General features: G+C 53.1%; 1 protein-coding gene across 3 annotated transcripts; it reads right to left on the bottom strand.

Moving 5' to 3' along the window:
• Positions 1-209: 209 nt before the first annotated feature.
• Aldh3b1 (aldehyde dehydrogenase 3 family member B1) lies at positions 210-19,008 on the bottom strand. 3 transcript variants are annotated; one of them, XM_048457965.3, is made up of 10 exons: positions 18,865-19,008; positions 12,497-12,659; positions 10,366-10,476; positions 10,149-10,269; positions 9,850-9,935; positions 7,744-7,825; positions 5,422-5,808; positions 4,856-5,022; positions 1,923-2,022; positions 210-776 (listed from the first exon to the last, which is right to left on the bottom strand). In XM_048457965.3, exons 2-10 carry the CDS (start codon positions 12,656-12,658, stop codon positions 586-588), a joined length of 1,407 nt encoding a protein of 468 aa, XP_048313922.2. In that variant the 5' UTR covers position 12,659; positions 18,865-19,008; the 3' UTR covers positions 210-585. The 3 variants fall into 3 exon arrangements, with proteins under 3 accessions (XP_048313922.2, XP_048313921.2, XP_048313923.2); XM_048457964.3 differs by lacking the exon at positions 18,865-19,008 and adding an exon at positions 17,819-17,955; XM_048457966.3 differs by lacking the exon at positions 18,865-19,008 and adding an exon at positions 14,370-14,556.
• Positions 19,009-19,239: the final 231 nt, after the last annotated feature.

Below are 19,239 nucleotides of genomic sequence, written 5' to 3'. Positions count from 1 at the left end.
AAAATTTGGGGTTTTAGTAGTTGAGTGGCTGGAAACGCCATCCCATGGAGCATGGGGCTGATGTTGGTGGGATGTTTCACCTCTGAGTAGAATGGAGTAGATGGGGGTACCATGTGCAGAATTGAGGGGAGGGGGGTCCTTGAGGGAGGGATCTTAGCCTTAATCTGGAGGCAACACCTGCCTCCAAAAAGAGACAAGACACTTGTAGCTTGAGGTCAGCCCTCTTGCTTTAATACTCCCAGCGTTCCCATTGTGCAAGTAGAAAACCGAGGCTCAGCGGACGTAGACATGCCTGGTCACAGGATATAGCCTATGTCATATACCACTGCTTCCCTGCAACACTACCCACAAGAAGGTGGGTAGTTCAGAAGTGCCCGTTTCTCCCTAATGCCATGGGTAGCACTGGAGGAGACAGGTCACACCCCTTCTCACATCCACCCATAGCCTGTCTCAGTCAGAACAGTCAAAGGTCCTAAAGGGAAGCCCCAGAAGGAGGGCGGCTGAGCAAACTGCTGTGTGACCTGGCCCTAGCCGGCAACTTCCCCAGCAGCTGTGTCCCAGGGAGGCCCTGTGGTCCTAGTGCCCTCACAGCAGTGTACAGCTGCAGCTTCTCTCCTCCATGGCTACCAGGAGCACCCTGAGGTTTCGGCTGGAGTAGGGTGGGTAACGAAGGTCATTGATTTTCTCCATCCTGGGGCTGCGCAGCAGACAGGCACGCTGGTTGGAAAAGGTGTCGAAGGAGAACTTGCCGTGATACCTGCCCATCCCACTCGATCCTGTGGACAGCGTGGAACATGGGGTTTAGGTCCTTAAAGGCTAAGAGGACATCACATAGACTCTGTTCTAACAGGTGGGCTATCTGAGCTTCTCTCCCCATCTGTCCAGTGGACTAATTGCAAGACATTACAAATAGAAGGCTGAACTCCAAGCCTGCCACTAGACCAGTATGCCAGGTTTTGATCTGGAACGGGCAAACTGAAGTCAAGGGCATGAATTCTCGAGCCAGGCTGCCCTTAGTTAAATCTGAGCCCTGTCCTACACAGGTATGTCACTGGGGCAGGTGACTGCCTCAGACTCCTCCTGTGACAGTGGTACCCTCCTCCTAGGGTTGTGGTAGACATTTTCAAACCTGTGTAGTTCAATGTCTAGGAGAGAGAAGGACTCAGCCCAGAAAGTCCAGGGGACATGGCCTGGATGGAGTTGGGAAGAATGAAGCTAGCTTGTTGGAATGAGTAAAGCCAGAGGAATGTAGAATCTGCCAGATAGAGTGTAGGTGGGGAAAAAGGGGGGTAAGGAGGACTCTGGCTTGGGGACAACTTAGCCTTGAAGGTGGGTAACATGTCAGGGTCAAGCTCAGTAACTGCCACAACAGACTAAGAGAGGGGAATGGGAACAGGGCTCCGGGGCAAGAACTGGACGGGCCAGACCATGCTGTCATTCCAATACTGATTATGACCAGGTAGTAGAAGGACCAGGACACTTTCAATGAGAAAGTAGACCCAAAGAAGGAGTGACTGCCAGGGCCACATGCTTGTGGGGCTTGCTGGGATACAGCTGTGGAGTTTACAGTTGTGTGTGTAGGGGGGACATCTCCACATCCCAGGCCTCCGGGAAGCAGAGATGCCCAGAGCTGGGGTCACAGGAACTGTGAAGGCTGAGGGAGCATCATCTGACCCCACCATGGAGGTGAAGGCACCAGGACTGTGTGTGGATGGGTGGCAGTGAAAAGACCAAAACCTGAAGGTTCCCACAGACTAGGGCGGTGGGAGGCAGGCTGGATGGACACAATCTCTGGAGGGGGCTTCCTCTCGTGTCTGCTACCCTGAGAGTGAGCCGCCTGTCCTGTAGTCAGTGTGCTCGAGCAGCAGAGTGAGGATGTGATCGCGGATCAGCCCAGGAGGCAGAGGTCTGCTGCCACCTACCCACTCCTCCGAAAGGAAGGCTGGACAGGGTCAAGTGCATGAAGCCGTCATTCCCGCAGAAGCCCCCGCTGCTGGTCCGGGCCAGGACTTGTTTAATCACCTGGGAGAGAAAGAGGAACTTGCTTAGCACATCTGGCTGTACCTTGCTTCAGTAAGGGCCTGAGGTCCAAAGTGGGTCTAATGGAACATACCCACAGACTCCACCCCGGGGACATGTTCTCTGTGTGTCCACCTTTGTGCAACCCTGGCAGGGTGCTGAGACACAAATCCAAGGAGAAGTCATGAGACCTGGCGTCATCTGGGAAAGGCAGAGTGGGCACAAGAGGTAGCTGCTGAGTCTTGTGGTGGCAGTTTTCATGAGAGAGAAGGGAGGGACTTTGTCGGATGAGTTTGGGCCGCTAAGGCCAGGTTTGGACTCCGCAGCCCGAGATTGACCTTGCCTGATTTCCTGAAGGGTTTTCCTGCAGTCTGCAGGTCTGAGAAGGCTCGAGGGAAAGGAGACAGGTTTGTCCTACTTAATTTCGTGTTATTCAGTGATGCCAGCTCTGAGGTGGGCCTTGTCTGGTGAAGTGGGTCCCACAGGGTACAGCATTGTCTCAGCCCGAAGCTGCCAAGCACAACAGTCACAGTGGAGGATAAGCAGACTGGAAGACAGCCTGGCATAGGACCAATGCTGGCTTCAGGAGACTGAGGGGCAGTGGCCTCACTGCCAAAATGGCTGGATTGTGTAGGGTTTGTTGGTTTGTTTGGTTGGTTGGTTGGTTGGTTGGCTGGTTTGATTTTTCAAGACAGTTTCTCTATGTATCCCTTGCTGTCCTGGAACTCACTCTGTAGACTGGGCTGACCTCGAACTCAGAGGTCCACCTGCCTCTGCCTCTCAAGTGCTGGGATTAAAGGCATGCACTACTACTGCCTGGTTCATGTTGCGTTTTCTTAAGGCTCCACAGAGGAATGGCTGAATTCAAAGGTGAATCTGAGATAGTCCCAACAGAGCCCTCTCTCATGTAGACCAACGGAGGAAGTGGTCACAGAACAGGGCCAGGATAGAATGGTGGCTTGGGTAGTTAAACACACAGTGCCAGGTATGGGAGGGCTGCCTGTAATTACACCAGCAGAGGTAGTAGGGCCAGGAGTTCAAGAAAATCCTCAGCTACATAGTGAGTTGGAGGCCAGCCTGAGCTGTTTGAGACCCTGTTTCATAAAGGGGCTGATGTGATGGCTCAGTGGGCATGGGGGCTTGCTGCCAAGGTGACGAACTGACTTTGATCACTGAAACACACATGGGAGAAAGAGAAAGCTGACTCTTTCACATTGACAACAGTCTATCACACAAATGCCATGACATGCACACCTAAAGACACACACAGTAAACAATGTAAAAAAAATTGCTGTTATAGTTGGGGCTAGTGACATGATTCAGTGGGTGAAGGCACCTGCTACCAAACCTGATGACCTAAGATTGATTCCCAGGACTCACAAGGTGGAAGGAAGAACCAGCTCCTGCAAGTTTTCCTCTGACCTCCACAAGTACACACAGATACAAAAAAATGTAATAAAAATTGTTAAGCCAAAATCATGCTCAAGAGCTGTTCTAACTGAGTAAATGGCTCAGGAGACAAATCCTTCCCCTGGATCTCGGACATCTCTGCAGTAACACGGTAGCCACCCCCTCCATAGAGGACTTCAGCGCACTGCCTTCCTTCGGGGCCTGCACAGGAGGCTTGCTCAGATGCTCCAGATAGGACAGAACAGCTCTCAGCAGAGCCTTCTAACAGACACTGTTAAAGTTAAAGTGACCTTTAACTTCCTAGATACACCTGACTCTGGGTACCCAGAAACATTCTCTCTTTAGAAATCCCATTCTCTGTTACAGAGTAGCAAGTAACCAAGAAAATGGGGGACATGGCAGAAATCTGGCTGGTCTCCAGGCTGAGGCCAAGATCTTGCGCTGGGATCAGGAGCACAGTCAGCATGGATGCATGGGCAGTTATGGCAATGCCTGTTCTGGCATGTTAGGGTCCTTCATGGGGGAACTGCTGTGCGTGTACAGGAAGTCTACTGCCTTTGTGACCTTTTGTATACTTAGAGTTATTCTAGAATAAAAAGTGTGTTTTAATTAAACAATAGCGATAGCTGGGTATGTAACTTATTTGGCAGGGTTTTTGTTTTTAATTTATTACATTTTATTTATAGTTTGTTTATGTGTACTAGTCTCAGCTCATGTGATGGTTTTGTGGGAGAAAACCATATGAGAGTCTGTTCTTCTACCACAGGATTCTTGGAGATTAGACGTCTTTACTGACTGAGCTATCTCACCAGTCCCCTTAATTGATCAGTTTGTTGTTTGTTTTAATCTTTAGATATTCATTTATTTTATGTGTATGCTTTGCCTGCATGCATGTATGTGTTCTATGTATGTAGCTTGGTGATTGAGGAAGTCATAAGAGGGCATCAGATCCGCTGGAGTTGGAGTTATGGATCATTGCAAACCAGCAGGTGGTGCTGGGAGCCAAACTTGGGTCCTCTGCACGAGCACCAAGTGCTCTTAACCACTGAGCCATCGCTCCAGCCCAATTCGGTAAGTTTTGTCTCATGTGCAGAAAGCATTAGATTTGTTTCCCCACGATCAAATATAACCAGGTGTCAGTGCACACATTTATGGTCCTAACACTCAGGGGTGGAGTCAGAAGGATCATGTTTAATCTTGGACTACATAGTTTAAAGCTAGCATGGCTACATGAGGCCCTATCTCAAAAAATTGTGATGTCATCTAGGAGAGTTTGGCCCAGATAAGGTTTGACTTCCAGGAAGGAAGTCAGGGGCAAAGCCAAGAGGTCACCATGCCTGAAGTCCTGTAACTATCCAGAGGGGCGTGTTCCCTCTGTTACCACCCCTCTACACACACACAGCTCACTACGGGTACTTCATCCCACCTGGCTTCTCTTAGAGAAGGCGTACAGCGCAAGTGGCTTCTCCCGCCGGTTGATGAAATCAATGGCCTCATCCAGGTTCTTCACGGTCACCACAGGCAGGATGGGCCCAAAGATCTCCTCCTGCATCACAGGCTCTGTCTCCTGCACGTCCACTAACACTGTGGGTGCTGCAAGACAAGGGGCAACTCAGCCTCACCCATGGGCAAGACGTGTCCAGCGAGAGGGGCTCCAATAAGGGCAGAGCCTGTTCTCCACACAGGGCAGACCCAGGGTCTAATTCCTAGGACCTCAACTTGGGGTCTCCAGTCTCACAGAACAACAAAAGCTAGATCAGAAGCTTAAGCCATACTCTGAACCTCTCGAGTAGGGTCATAGCCCAGTGGATCCAGAGCTGGGGAGTCACAGGCTCAAAGTCACAGTGATGGGGTGCTGTGAACTGGGCACCCAGGACTGTGTACTCAGGCCAGGCTCCAGAGGTAGGGCAGAGGGTTCAGACACAGGCTGAGACCTGTAGTCCAGCGTGGGCGCCTCTAGCTTGGAAAGGTCTTGGGAGGAGAGGGACTCACCAATGTAGAGATCGCTCTCATCGCTCTGGCCACCAATGACCACGCGGCCACAGCCCAGCAATCCCTGGAGCCGCTTGAAATGTTTCTGATTGATGATTCTGCCCAGGCTGGGGGAGGTCTGTGGGTTGTCTCCATAGAAACGTGTGATGGCATTCTGCAGGGCAGGTACCAGCCGCTCCTGCATCTCCTGGCTACACAGGATGTAATCGGGGGCCACACAGGTCTGGCCAGCATTGAAGTAGCGGAACCAGGCCACGCGGTTGGCCACAGTCTGGGGGTCGCAGTCATCGTCCACATAGCAGGGGTTCTTACCCCCCAGCTCCAGGGTGATGGGCGTCAGGTGTTTGGCAGCAGCGGCCATCACGATCTTGCCTACATAAGCGTTCCCTGGGTACATGGAAAGGGCCTAGAGTGGCTCATTACTCAATTGGCTAAGTGGGTGGCCTCACCTGGATCCCTGCACAGGGGCTCCAAAGGAAGAATTTATTCTGCACTCCCAACAGTGAATGGGACTCCATGAGCCTCTCCCAGGTGGAGCCCTTCAGCTCCTACCTGTATCTGCTTCTGTCCCTGGCCCACCTTGCAGTTTATTCTTCAACCTGTCATAGTATGAGGCATCTCTCCATCTCCTGAAACCTCTGATGTCCTCTGCTTTGTCCTCTAAGGCCACAGCCCAGCTCAGCCTGACTGATGCTCAGTTCCTCCTCTCTGTCTCACATTCTCCTTCCCCGAGTTCCTGGTCTGCAGGCTCCTCCCCAAGTCCTGCCCCCATCTGCTCATCCTCCAGGCTGTCCTGGCCCTTGCCTGCAGCTCCATAATTCTTCCAGTCCTTGTTTGTTCTCTGCCCTCCTCAGTTCAAACACTGCAGTGGCACCTGGCAACAGGGATGCTCGCCTGTGATCTCAGTGCTCAGAAAGCTGAGCTAGAAGAGTACCTCAGGTTCAGTGCCGGCCTGGGCTACACTGAGACCCTGTTTCAAACAGTGGCTCTGATGGTACAGTGCTGTAATTTCTGCATTCGGGAGGTAGAGGCAAAAGTGTCAGGAATTTCAGGCCACCCTCAGCTACGTAGTGAGTCTGAGACCAGCCTGGGTTACTTGAGACCTTGTCTGGAAAAAAACAAGCTAAACCCAAATAAGAGCGACAGCCAAGGGCCGAGAGTATGGCTCAGTGGGAGAACATGTGCCTGTCACGAATGAAGTTTGGGGGTTGATTCCCAGCACCTTACACACAGATAAAAGACTCCAGAATCCTAACACTCAGGAGACAGAGGTAGGCAGATCTCTGTGAGTTTGGGGCCATCCTGGTCTACAGAGCAAGCTCCAGGACTGTCAGGGCTACACAGAGAAACCCTGTCTCCAAAAACAAAACAAAAAGAATCCAGATCATACAGCCTCTGACATACAGTCTGTGTACTCAACAGAGACGTGCTGGTTTTGGGAGAAGGGACTGATGTTTTTCCTAAGGACCATAGCTATGGTAACCGACTCTGTCTTCTATGCAGACTGTGTTTTGGATTGCCTCAGCTGTACAGATGAGAACAGACTGGATCAGTCATGGGCCTTGCAGCGAGATCTCAGCCAGGTCTGTTGGGACCTACCTTGAAAACTGGTCTTGGGCTTTGCCTTGCCTCTGCACTGGCCATGAGAACCTCACCTAAGGGCCACCATGACTGAGGGTGTAGAGGTGACTTTGACAGCACTCCCCTGCCTCCTACCCTGCCTACTGAGACTGTTGCCAATAATTTTTCCAATCCACCTTTGCTTCCGCAGTTTTCCCTGTCCCCAGCTGGGCTTTTCCTAGGCTTGAGACAAGAGAAGTTCAAAGCCCACCTCACTTGGTCTAACCACCTGCAAGTCAGAAGCCAGCCAGCTTATGCTCGGCCCCGGAAGCATGCCCACCACCTCCTCTACCTTTTCTATCTTCCAGAAACTGCATCGTGGTCCCTTGAAGCAAGTTGTCTGGGAGCGGGGACATGCTAGTCTAACGGCAGGTGACCGCTGAGAGCTAGTCACACTAAGAGCTTGGGTACAGATCCTATCCTGCCTAGCAGGGCAGCCCTGGGGTGGGCACTGCTGCCCTTCAGCACCCCAAGGCGGCCTCTCACCTGTTGGCACACGGCCTTTTGTCAGGGCTAAAGGGAGGTCGTGGGGTCTGCTCTCGGGGCTGAAGGGAAGTCATGGGGTCTGCTCTTAGGGTCTGGCTCAGTAGGAGCTTTGTCTGGGCAGACTTTTGGCTCAAGGTTGAGGTTGGTTGGTGGTAGTAGACATGAGCATCTGTCTTCCCTAAGGGTCTGGAGGTTGGAGCCACCCCTGAACCTTACCTGTGAAGAAGATATAGTCGAACCTGTGTTCCAGCAGCTGCCCGGTCTCCTGAGGCCCACCCAGCACCACGGCAAAGCAGCTCTGGGGGGCGGGGGGCAGACAGAAGTCCTCAGACCCACCTTTCGAGTTCAGGGATGGTCCAGCCTACCTGGAGCCCGCCCACTTTGCTTCTTCCAGACTTAGACAACCCTTCCTGAGAACTTCTTGGGGGCTGAGCAAGAATGAAGCTAGGGCCAGCTATAGGGCCCAGGGGACAGACTGCCCTGGCTAAATCCTAGAAGGGAAACTGAGAGTGAGGCATAGTAATGTAGCCAAGGCCATGCAACTCAGAAGAGGTCCCCTAGCCAAGGGCAGAGACTCATTCCTGTAGCTCAGGAATTCCTGTAGGCAGGAGGAGCACTATGCGTTTGAGGCTAGCCTTGGCTACAGAGTGAGGCCCTGTCAGAGAAAACATAGAAGAGACAGAGACTGGAGAAGCCGCTCAGCAGGCCAAGTGCTCGCTGTGCGAGTGTGAGGACCAGAGTTTGAGCCTGAGCATCCCCTGGAAAGCCAGGCGTGATGGCAGCACCTGTAATCCCAGCACGGAGCAGCGGAGAAAGACAGAGCCCAGAGACTCACTGGCCAACTAGTCTAGCCAAATTCTCCAGTTCCAGGAACCAGTGAGAGCCCTTGTGTCAAAACACAGGGTGAACATTTAAAAGAAACACCAGAGGTTGAGCCTGGCCTCTTCTTACACAGAGGCATGCAGTCAGAACTAGACATTTGGTTGTCTTTTTCATTTCTTGCATCTTTTGGAAGTCGCTTGATTGCGCTTCCTGTTTACTCAAGTAATATTTCCCTTCTCGGGTCTTTGATGTGGTTGAAGACTAGATAGTCATAGTTACTTTCTTCTCATGACTTAGCTAAGACATTTTTATTTTTATTTTTATTTTTTTTAAATATTTATTTATTATGTATACAATATTCTGTCTGTGTGTATGTCTGAAGGCCAGAAGAGGGCACCAGACCTCATTACAGATGGTTGTGAGCCACCATGTGGTTGCGGGGAATTGAACTCAGGACCTTTGGAAGAGCAGGCAATGCTCTTAACCACTGAGCCATCTCTCCAGCCCCGCTAAGACATTTTTAATATAAGACTTAGACCCCTTAGGATAGAATAACTATTGAAACATTTAGCATATGTTTCTTGTTTGAGGTTGTTCATGCTGATTGTAATTCTAATTTTTTTTTAAATATTTTTTATGGTTTATTTATTTTATGTGCATTGGTGTGAAGGTGTCAGATCCCCTGCAACTGGATCTTCAGACAGTTGTGAGCTGCCATGTGGGTGCTGGAAATTGAACCCGGGTCCTCTGGAAGAGCAGTCAGTGCTCTTAACTGCTGAGCCATCTCTCCAGCCCCTAATTCTAATTTTTTTGATATTTATTGAGCTCTACATTTTTTCTCTGCTCCCCTCTCTGCCTTTCCCCTCTGCTCTTCAGCCCTCCCCCAAGGTCCTCATGCTCCCAATTTACTCAGGAGATCTTGTCTTTTTCTACTTTCTATTTCCCATGTAGATTAGATCTATGTAAGTTTCTTTTAGTGTCCTCATTGTTGTCTAATAATTCTAATCTAATTTTTATGTATGTTTTTGCCTCTTCTTTTCCCTGGACAACACTTGATATTTGTTTTTATTGTATATAGTTTTGTATTATGCTTAAAACGCTATTTAGACAAAAAGAGGAGGTGCTGTGGGAACTCAGCCAATAGCATTTATGATACTGGCCCACTTTGGGCACGGTCTCATGTACTATAAATACAGACATGCGCAGGGGCCTCTTTGCTGCTGGTTTCGGTTCCACTTCCCAGCAGAGGACTGCAAATCGCTACCCTTTCTGTGAGTTTATCCCCAAATAAATAAGCCTTTGTCATACTCCATTCCGGGCTATCGTGGAACTCTTTTGTACGCCACCATAAACATACATGTGCACACATACACATGAGCAAGCACACCCCCCTTCAGGTATACTCCCCCATACTGAAGGCCCTTCTGAGGTTGGGACGTGTCCCCTGCCTTGCCCCCACCAGGAGCTGCCCAGTCCTAGGCCTCCACTATCCTTGGTTACCTGGTCCAGGTAGCGGGGTAGGACCTCAGCCAGGATCTTCTCAATGGCCTTGCTGGTTTCCGAGGGCTTGAGAACCACACAGTTTCCTGCAGTCAGCACAGAGGGAATGCTTGGAGAGGGCAGCCGTGCAGGGTGTGTGCTGGCCACACTAGCTCAGACGAAGAATCAGAAGTGATAGACAGATCCTGGCCTGGGGCCGCCTGGGAGCAGGGTGCCGGCTCCCCTGCCTGCCTTTTCTGGTTTCCTAGGTAGCCCTGTGTTCTCCAGTGACTAGGGCTGTGGGAAGGTGGGGGTCTCACCTGCAGCAATGGCCCCCACCAGCGGCACAAGAGTCAGGTTCAAGGGGTAATTCCAGGGCACAATGATGAGCACCACGCCAAAGGGCTCCTTCCGGATGAAGGCTGAGTCCAGCTGAGTGGCCTGGGCCAGGGAGAGCAGTGAGGCTCTGTAAACCACACTGTGGGAGCAAACAGTTCCCAAAGCCCACTGCCATCCTATCCCTGTCCCCCAACTTACCAGATTCTTGGACACTTTCTCATCCTTCATCCAAGACCTCAGGTTCCTGAGGGCCAGCTCCACCTCAGCCTGGCTGATGGCAATCTCAGATACTTCTGACTCAAAAGTTGACTGCAGAAGAGAATGAGGGTCAGGGCTGAGTCCTGGGGAACCCTAAAGCTGCAAAGAGCTGGAGAGTGGGGAGGTACAGCTTCCTTCCCAAAGGTGCCACATCTCTTTATCCTTCATTTATTCACTCACTCATTCACACGCTCCAGGGAGCCATGGGCACCTGGAGGCAGAATACAATGGGAAGAGAGCCTAGCAGGTGCAGAGGCCCTGTACTGGCTGGGGCTTGCTCTGCTTCTGCTTAGAGAGAGGGGCACAAGGCATGATTCTTCTTGATCAATGACCTTTTTCCCACAGCCCAAGGGGACAGCACCTAGTGCCCAGGGGAGAAGTAAGAAGACAAAGTCAATGGGTGCTGGGCTGGGAATGGGACTCAGTCAGTAGAGAGTTTGCCTAACATACACAAAACTCTGGGTTCCATCCCCAGCAACCTGTAAACTGGGCACTATGGCATATACCTAGCCCTGAGGAGGCAGAAGCAGGAGGGTCAAGAGTTCAAGGTCATTCTCGGCTTCATAATAAGATAGAGATCCCATCTCAGAAAAGCCAGGACCGTGTTCTTGCTTTCTGCAAGCTCTACACTCTGCCACAGCCAGGATGAATTGTGGCCATTGAAATACAAGATCTCCTGGAGAGCAGCGGAAGACAGAGGCCTGCAGAGGTGGTTCAGAGTGCCAGGAAGACCATACAAGGGGCTGTGCCATGCAAAGCCACCCAAACCCACTGTACTTCCAGTAGCTGAGCCTGGTTCAGGCGACATTCAGCCACACACAACTCACAGCAAGCTCCTGAGGTCCCTATCGAGGTTTGTGGGGTGGGGTGGTTAGAAATCAGTCTGCACACAGTGGGCACGGTGACCTCAGGCGAGCTTCTTCCTCAGGCCCTGCTTTTCCTGACTGTGTGTCTCTGGGCAAGAAACTGCCTTCTCTGCAGCCTCCTCTGGGGATAGCTGGGTGTGCCTGTCCAGCAGGAGGAGTGCTTGGCTCCGATGAGAGTCTGACCACTGGGCAGGTGCCCTGGGCCAAGGGTTGAGACAGTGAGTAGTCTGACTGGATCAGAGGGAGGCACCAGGTTGAATTTTCTGGGCCAGTGCCTCCTTTATAAGGTCCAGGTTTATGGAATCGAATACCACAGCAGAGGTGGAACCTGAGCTGAAGGGGGAAAGGTCAGGTCTCCGGGGTGATGGGCGGGGCTGGTGAGAGTCAGTCCTGGGAGCGCCCATCAGACTGAAGGAGCCACTAGGGTAACAGCAGGGGATAAAGAGGAAGAAACTCGCAGGGACAGATCTGTTGGACCGCCATCTCAGGACTGGGAGACCCTGCATGGCTGCTGCTGGATTTGGGAGGACACCCCAGAACCTCCAGGGTACAGGGGCTATGATGTCCACAGCGTCAAGTGAGACCCAAGTCCTTCAGGGCGTGGGCCACTTCCTCAGGCCTTCTCGCCCACATCTCTGTCTCTCACTCTCTCCAGCCCTCTGGTCTCTGCAGTTCCTCAGTTACAGACACACCAAGCTCTCCTGCCTCAGGCAGGACCTTTGCATATGCTGCTGGGCCTCTTCCTCTGATATCGTGCAGCTCTTTCTCCCTGTTTCCTGTCTCTGTTCCAAGGCCTCTCCTTCTCAGAAAAAACTTCATTGACCCCCCACATATAAACCAGCATCACTGTCTGATCCCTGACTTAACACTGTGATGTCTGCACCTCACATGTTACCAGACCACATGCCATATTGTCTCCACCCCTTCCCCGGCAGAGGTCAGCTCTGTAGATGCAGACTCTTTGCTCTCTGTGTTCCTAGAACCTGTCTTGGCACCAGTACCAAGCACGTACCAAGTTTCCCATAAATAGCTGCAGAGAAGATAGGGGACAGATGGACAGGGGCCACCAGTCAGCTGTGATTCATGAAAGGAGGGGTTCCATGGGCTTTCAGCTCCTTTTCATGGAGGATGTGGCTGAGCTGTGTACACCCTTGCTGACCCGGGGTCATGCACACCCCTACCCCACTGTCCCTCTCTCATGCCACCTTGCGTAGGTCCTGGGCCAGCGCCTCCTGCAGCTGCTGTTTGTTGTCTCGAAGGAAGCGGCCCAGGCCTTGTAGCTGTGCAGCCCGGAACTCCACCGGCCGCGTCCGCCCGCTGTTGAAGGCCTCCCGCAGCTGCCGCAGTGTGTCCTCAAATGAATCCATCCTGCAGGATAGCACAGAGTGAATCGCAGAGTGAATCAGGTGGCTTGGACCACCCCCACCTTGATGACCCTCCCCAGCCCCAGTCCAGCACCAGTGCCTCACAGATTCTCCCAAGTGCCTCCCTGGGACAACTCCACTGGTGACAAGAGTGGCCTTTGAGACACAGAGGCATGCCTCCCTCTGCCAGGTGGACTATAGGAGACTGCAGGACAGGGTATTGGTAAGACTGGGCTGGGGCATAGGCTCTGGGTTCCAGTGAAGTTAGCGCTGACCCAAGGCCCCTCCTGCTCTAGTGCCCTCCCAGGGGCTCACTTCCCCCCACCTGGCCTGGGTAGACTGGACAGGAACAGGATACAGTGAGGGACACCACTGCAGTCACCTGGCTCAGGAGCACTGCACAAGAGGGGCCAGGCTGGCTGGTGGCAGCTCAGAGACCTGGGGTGACCTTGGGCACACTCTCAGCCCCCTTGACACAAAGGGAAAAGTGGGCCCTCCTGCCTACCTCAGCCACGATGCCAACTGGACCACAAGAGAAAGGGACGGGTAGGGAGGAGTGCCAGGTAGGCTGATGGGCAGTCACCAGCCGGGACTGGCAGACAGGAAAGGGGCCTGATATTCCCCTGGGCTCATGCCTGTTTACATGAGGCTCATCAGAGGAGCCCTGTGACGCATTTGCTGCTTGGCCTGGTACCAAGGACCGGTTGGGGACCCTTTCCCCTTTCCCTCTGACTTCAGGTCTCAGTGTAACTGAAACCCACTCCAATGCTCTTCACCACTCTCACAGCAGCCCCTCTGTGTTTGTGCTTAAAAATATTGTTCTTTGGCATGTGCCTCTGTATGTGATGTACATGCAAGTATGTGTGTGTGTGTTCCCAAGTCCATACAGACCCAAGGCTAATACTGGGTCCTCAAACGTTCTCCACCTTATTCTTAAGTCAGAGTCTCTCAACTGAACCCCAAGTTCACAGGTAAGACCAATCTAGGGCTGGAGTTGTGAACGTAGCAGTTAAGGACCTGAATTCAAATCCCAGCACCCACATCAGGTGGCCCATGCCACCTGACTTTAACCCTAGGGGATCTGACACCTTTGGCCTCTGCAAGTACCTGCACTCACTCCCACAGACACATAATAAAACACAAAACTTTAAAGGGAAACTAGAGTAGCCAGACAGTCTGCTCTGGGGATCTATTCTCTCCGCCTCTGGGAGAGAATAAGCCAGTGCTTATGTGGGAGCTGGGCATCTGTACCAGCAAAAACTTCATCTGCTGAGTCATCTCTCCAGCCCCAGGTGTTTTTGTTTATTTGTTTGTTTGTTTGTTTGTTTGTTACAGTGTGAGACAGGCTGCCCTTAAACACACTCTGGAGCTATGATAGCCTTGAACTTTAGGTCCTCCTGTTTGTATCTCCTAAACGCTGCGATTATAAGCACACAGCACCGTGCCTGGCTTAGCTGCCAGGTTCTGTGAAGGTGAAACCTTGCTGTCTGCTTCTGGGCCCAGGTGGGCCCAGTGCTTTGCTCCTGTCAGGCAGCTGTCGTCCGGAGGCCTTTGTGGGAGCAGTGATCTGGGGCAATGAGCCACCTCAGTGGCGGTCCCGAGGGTCCAGCGTTGACCCTTCAGGCCTCCTGCTCCGACAGAGATAGCACCATCCTCCACTCCCACCCCCAGAGTATCATCAGAGTGTCTCAGGGCTCTCCTACTATCGTGAGACCTGGGGCAAAGTCTCTTCTGTCCTGCTCAGTTTCCTTGCTGTTACAGGAGATGAAACCTGGTTTGCTGGAAGATCTGAGCAGACTTCTGCACAAGGCATCTGCCGTTGTTCCCGGAAGGCAGAGGAAGGCCAGCAGTCCATGAGTCACCAGCAGAGCAGGGAGGACATTCTGTGGTTAAGGCTCTTGCTGTGCAAGCAAGAGGACCAGAGTTCAGATTCCCAGGCCCAGGTAAAGGCCAGTGTGCATGTGAGCTCTCCACGACCCCAGCCTCGGAAAGCGGAGACAGGCAAGCTGGCTAATGAGACGCCTCAGATTGGCAAGCTCTGGGTTTGACTGAGAGACCCCACCTCAGGCCTCCTTACACATACATACAAACACTTGTGCATCCCCCAGACAGTGAACACACGCACGTGAACACACAGCCCTGAGAAAAGGAAAAGAAATCACGCCACCAACAGTCGCTTCCTCCGCCCTGCTCACTGGAGCCTCTTCAGAGCCCACAAAAATGTAAAGCATGCCTACCAAACACTGGCTTGTGGGCCAGGGAGCTCTGTGGGTGGGATCTATACAGAACGTTCCAGAAGTGCTTCTAGCAACGCTGATGCTAACTCATCATGGCAGCAGGATACACACCTCTCCTGCAGGGCTGCCCACAGGGCCCACAATGCCTTCTCAAGGTTGGTCACTGTGGACCGAAACCTGAGGGTGTGCCCACCAAAGGGGCTAGAAAGCCAGGCTGGACCTGATGAAGCAGAGAAGCCAAGGCCATCTGCCACCTGGGATCAGGTAGTCTTAGACTAAGACATCACAAGGCAAGTGGGAAGTCCCAGTGGACAGACACTGAGGGACTCCACTGGACTGCACCCCATCCTCCCTCCCTGGGTACATCCCATCCTGGGTAAGACCGTAAGGATGTCCGCCCTGACTCCTTTAAACACACAACAAGGGGACCGTTCTTCACCCCTCTGAAGGAGACAAGGACCAGAGCACAGAGAGGGCAAGGAGCTAGACCAAGGATACCCAGCTCCTTGACACTGGAAAACCTTGGCCCAGGCCATAAAAGGCTGCCTGCTTCAACTGCCCCATTCCTGGAGGAGGAGAACAGGGCACCTGTCAGTGCGGAGAGGAACAGACAGTCCTTGGGAGGAGGCAACACTTGTGAGTTGCGGGTTCAGGACCAGAAGAACGAGAAGAACCCCAAGAGCACAAAAAGCCAATCTGCTGGTGTCTCTGTCCCTCAGCCCCATCATTTCTAACAATCCCCACTATGTTGTCCTGTCCAAGCCCAGAGCTCAGCTGCTTAGATCCAGGGCTGGTGAGCCCAGGGGCCTCCCTGAGGGTGGTGTGGGAGTTTCTGTGTCTGTGTTTCTCTGGGGCCTGAGTAGGACCATGGGCCTGGGGATCCCTCTAAAAGCAATAATCAGCCCGGTATGATGGGCCATGCCTCCGTCTCAGCAATAGAAAGGCAGAAGGAGGATCACTGTGAGTTTCAGCAAATTCCATATAAACCAAGGCTACATGAAACCCTGTGTCAAAAAAATTATGGGTAAGCTATGCTAGCTGGATGGCCTGAGTTTTCTCTCTAGAATCCACATAAAGGTGGAAGGAGAGAACCAGCTTCATAAAGTTGTCCTCTGACCTTCACGTGCATGCCATGGGATGCACCTCCCCCCATATCATAAATGCTTTAAAAGTCATATAGAAATGCTGGGCAGTGGTGGCGCACGCCTTTAATGCCAGCACTCGGGAGGCAGAGGCAAGAGGATCTCTGTGAGTTCGAGGCCAGCCTGATCTATGGAGAGAACTCCAGGACAGCTAAGGCTACACAGTGAAACCCTGTCTCGAAAACAAACAAATAAACAATTAAAAAATTACTAAATAGGGGCTGGAGATGTCGCTCTGTTGGAGTGTTTGTCTAGCATGGAGGAGGGACTGAATCTGACCCCTTGGGAAGTAGAGGCAGAAAGGTCAGAGTTCAGGGTCATCCTTGGCTACTAGTGAGCTTGAGACCAGCCTGGGCTGCAGGAGACTCTGTCCACACAAGCACAAACAAACTGATACTGGCTATGGTAGGTGGGGCCAGCATGGGCACCTGCTGTGGCTGTGGCTGCAGGGTGAGCCTGGAAACCAGAGAAAATGGAAAAGGACTGAGAATGCGGGCCTGCACTCTATCACCCAGGGGATGAGCCACCAGGCAAGAGCCCTGTGCCCTTGGAAGGGCTCAGCTGACGGTCCCTGCTCTCTCCTACCCCACTGGGCTTCTGTGCTGGAAAGCTCAACCAAGTCCCGCATCCTTCCTGCCTCAGTTTCCCCAATTACACTACAAGCCTCCATGGTCAGGGGCTCAGTGACCTAGGCACAAATTCCAGCAGCTCGACTGACTAGAGCCCTCGGGCAGGTCTGTTGGGTTCTTAGGCTCAATTCTTTTCATTAGTAAAATGGGTCAGTTCTTGGTGCCACCTGTAAGCTCGCTGTTGGGAAAACTCAAAGGCAGAGGTTTAAAAAGTGTCCCCAGAAGAACTTAGCCATGATGGCTTCAATGGGTGTTAGATAGCACCAGGGGCTGGGACAGGAGGACTGCGGGACAAGGACCCAAGGAAACCTTAATCCAATGTGGGATTCGGGAGGGCGGGGGATTTTGGTGGCAGAGAAGGAAGGTGTGGCCTCAGGGCTCGGGACCTTCATCAGTACTGCCAAAGGTGGGGGCACTAGGTCAGGCTGAAAGACCCCCCAGGCCCTGAAACTGAAGAGGCCTTTGCTCTCATCTCCTATGTGTGGCCTCTGTGGCCTCTGTGTGGCTTTGCCCCTGGGCTCCAGGAGATCGTCCAGAGCTTTGGGCGGCACTGTCTCCTATGCAAGATCCCTGGGGAGCTGGGACCAAGATGTTCCTGGGCCTGGAGACTGACCCTGCCCTCTCATAGATAAGCTGCAGAAGGCGAAGTCCTTGGAACCACAAGGTCCCTCCCCGGGCACAGCGGGTGCCTGCCTCTCTTTCATGGGGCTCTGCTGAGTTTATTGCTGAGGAGTCTTTCCTCAGATCCTTGGAGCGTCCCCAACTACCAGGCTTGCATGGTAGCTAGTGCCCTGGAAACGGTGCCCGAATGGACCTTCAGAGGTCGGAGGCCATGCTCTCTCCTGTGGCTGCCATGTTCCTCCCCCCCTCACACAATGAGTCCCGCAGGAGGAGAAGGGCAGGGGAGCGCAGTGCAGACTTAGGAGGCCAGCTGGGCCCTGTACTCTGAGCTCCTCAGCCCTCCCCCTCAGTCTCTTCCTTCCCTTTTCTCTCCAGGCTGCAAGCAGATGAGGCCTGAAAGACACAGGCTGCCTGTGTGTGAAATGGCCAGTTTCCAGACAAGATAGGGATCCCAGCACCCCAGAGTAGCTGGGCTAGATCCCAGCCAGGACAGATCAGTAACAGCTCCACTCCCATCTCCCTGGGATACAGTACCTGAGGCCTCACCAAGCTGCCCTTCTTCCTGGCTGTCCAGCCCTGCCTGCACCCTGCCTTTAAAGTTCAACAATGCCTGCCCCTGGGGCGGGGCCACCCTGGCCTAATGCCTGACCTTGGCTCCAGGCCTGGTGGAAGCTGCTAGCTGGGATTTTACCACAATATCTGTCTCATAGAGGCCCGGAGACTCTCTCAGACCACAGAAAAGAAGGCAGGGCCCAGAGAAGGATGGTTTTAATTCAGGGTCACATGCTGTTCTGAGCATTGAGTGGGGACAGTGAGGGGAGGCTGAGGGTTGGGAGGGAAGACAGAGGTGAGCATGTTCTCCACCACTAGGAGGAGAGCCTGGGAATTTCAGTGTGAAGGTGCAGCCCTTGATATCCCAGCCTGGAATATCAAGAAAGGCTGAACACTGCCTCCCAGCTTGTCTACTCTGAGTCTCGGTTTCCCAGAGTGCAGAGACAGTCTCAAGACTAGGCCCTCTCTCTGCCAGCGGTGCTCCAGGCCTCTGCCTACCTGTGACCCTCCGTCTACCTCCAACTGCAGCCTGCTCACAAAGGCGTCACCCTCAAACCTCACATTTTACAATGAGAAAATGGGGCCCTGGAGGGGAACGGGCCTTGGTCACGTAGGATATGCATGGCAGGGCTCCAACTGGAAAACTGGGGATGCATTTCTTCCCCAAAGACATCCCCTCTGCCTGCCACCCTCAGGACAGCCGTCATGATACTGTGTACTGCTGAGGTGGCCCCTGGGGTCCTGCTCCTCTGCAGGTGCGGAGCTGTGCCTGGCTCCACCCCAGGGACTCCTGTGGGAGCTGCACAAAGGGGGATGATCTTGAGCAGCTGCTAGGGGCAGACAGGCTGGCGACTGGGTTACATGTACGTATGTGAGAAAAAGACACCCTTTGTACCTCTGCCCAGGCCACCAAGCCCTCTTTCCCCCCAGGTGCCCTGGGCCAGCCTGGAGGCCGCTGGCCAGGGCCTCTGTGCCGACCTTGCACCTAGGAGATGCTCCTCACCGCCTCACCCAGCTCCCCAACCTACCTGGGAGGGTAAGGGAGGCCCACAGGCCCACGCCCCGCTGCCAACCCTGCAGGATTCAGCTAAGCTGGGATAGGTGTAGGGCTGAGGGGCACTGAGGGCCCTGTCTTCTGCGTGGGATGGAGCCCCCAGCCGCCGCTTGTCACGTGGATCAGCATGTGACAGCCCTGCTGTGTACTGTCTGGAACTGAGCCAGACATACGCACTGGCAGAGCGGGTGTCATGTAAGGCTGAGCTGGGGCTGAGTCTGTAGCTCTCAGCCAGAAATAAGGCCCAGAGAGGGTCAGCCACTGGTCTGAGGCCACACAGCAAATGAGGGGCTCATCTGGGAAAGATCCTAGTATGCAGGAGGGGTGTTGAATTCTGAGTACCTCCTTC

The sequence above is a fragment of the Myodes glareolus genome, chromosome 7 (assembly GCF_982192425.1).
Source record: "Myodes glareolus chromosome 7, mMyoGla1.1, whole genome shotgun sequence".
Classification (NCBI taxonomy): domain Eukaryota; kingdom Metazoa; phylum Chordata; class Mammalia; order Rodentia; family Cricetidae; genus Myodes; species Myodes glareolus.
This window is presented reverse-complemented; position numbering and strand designations above follow the sequence as displayed.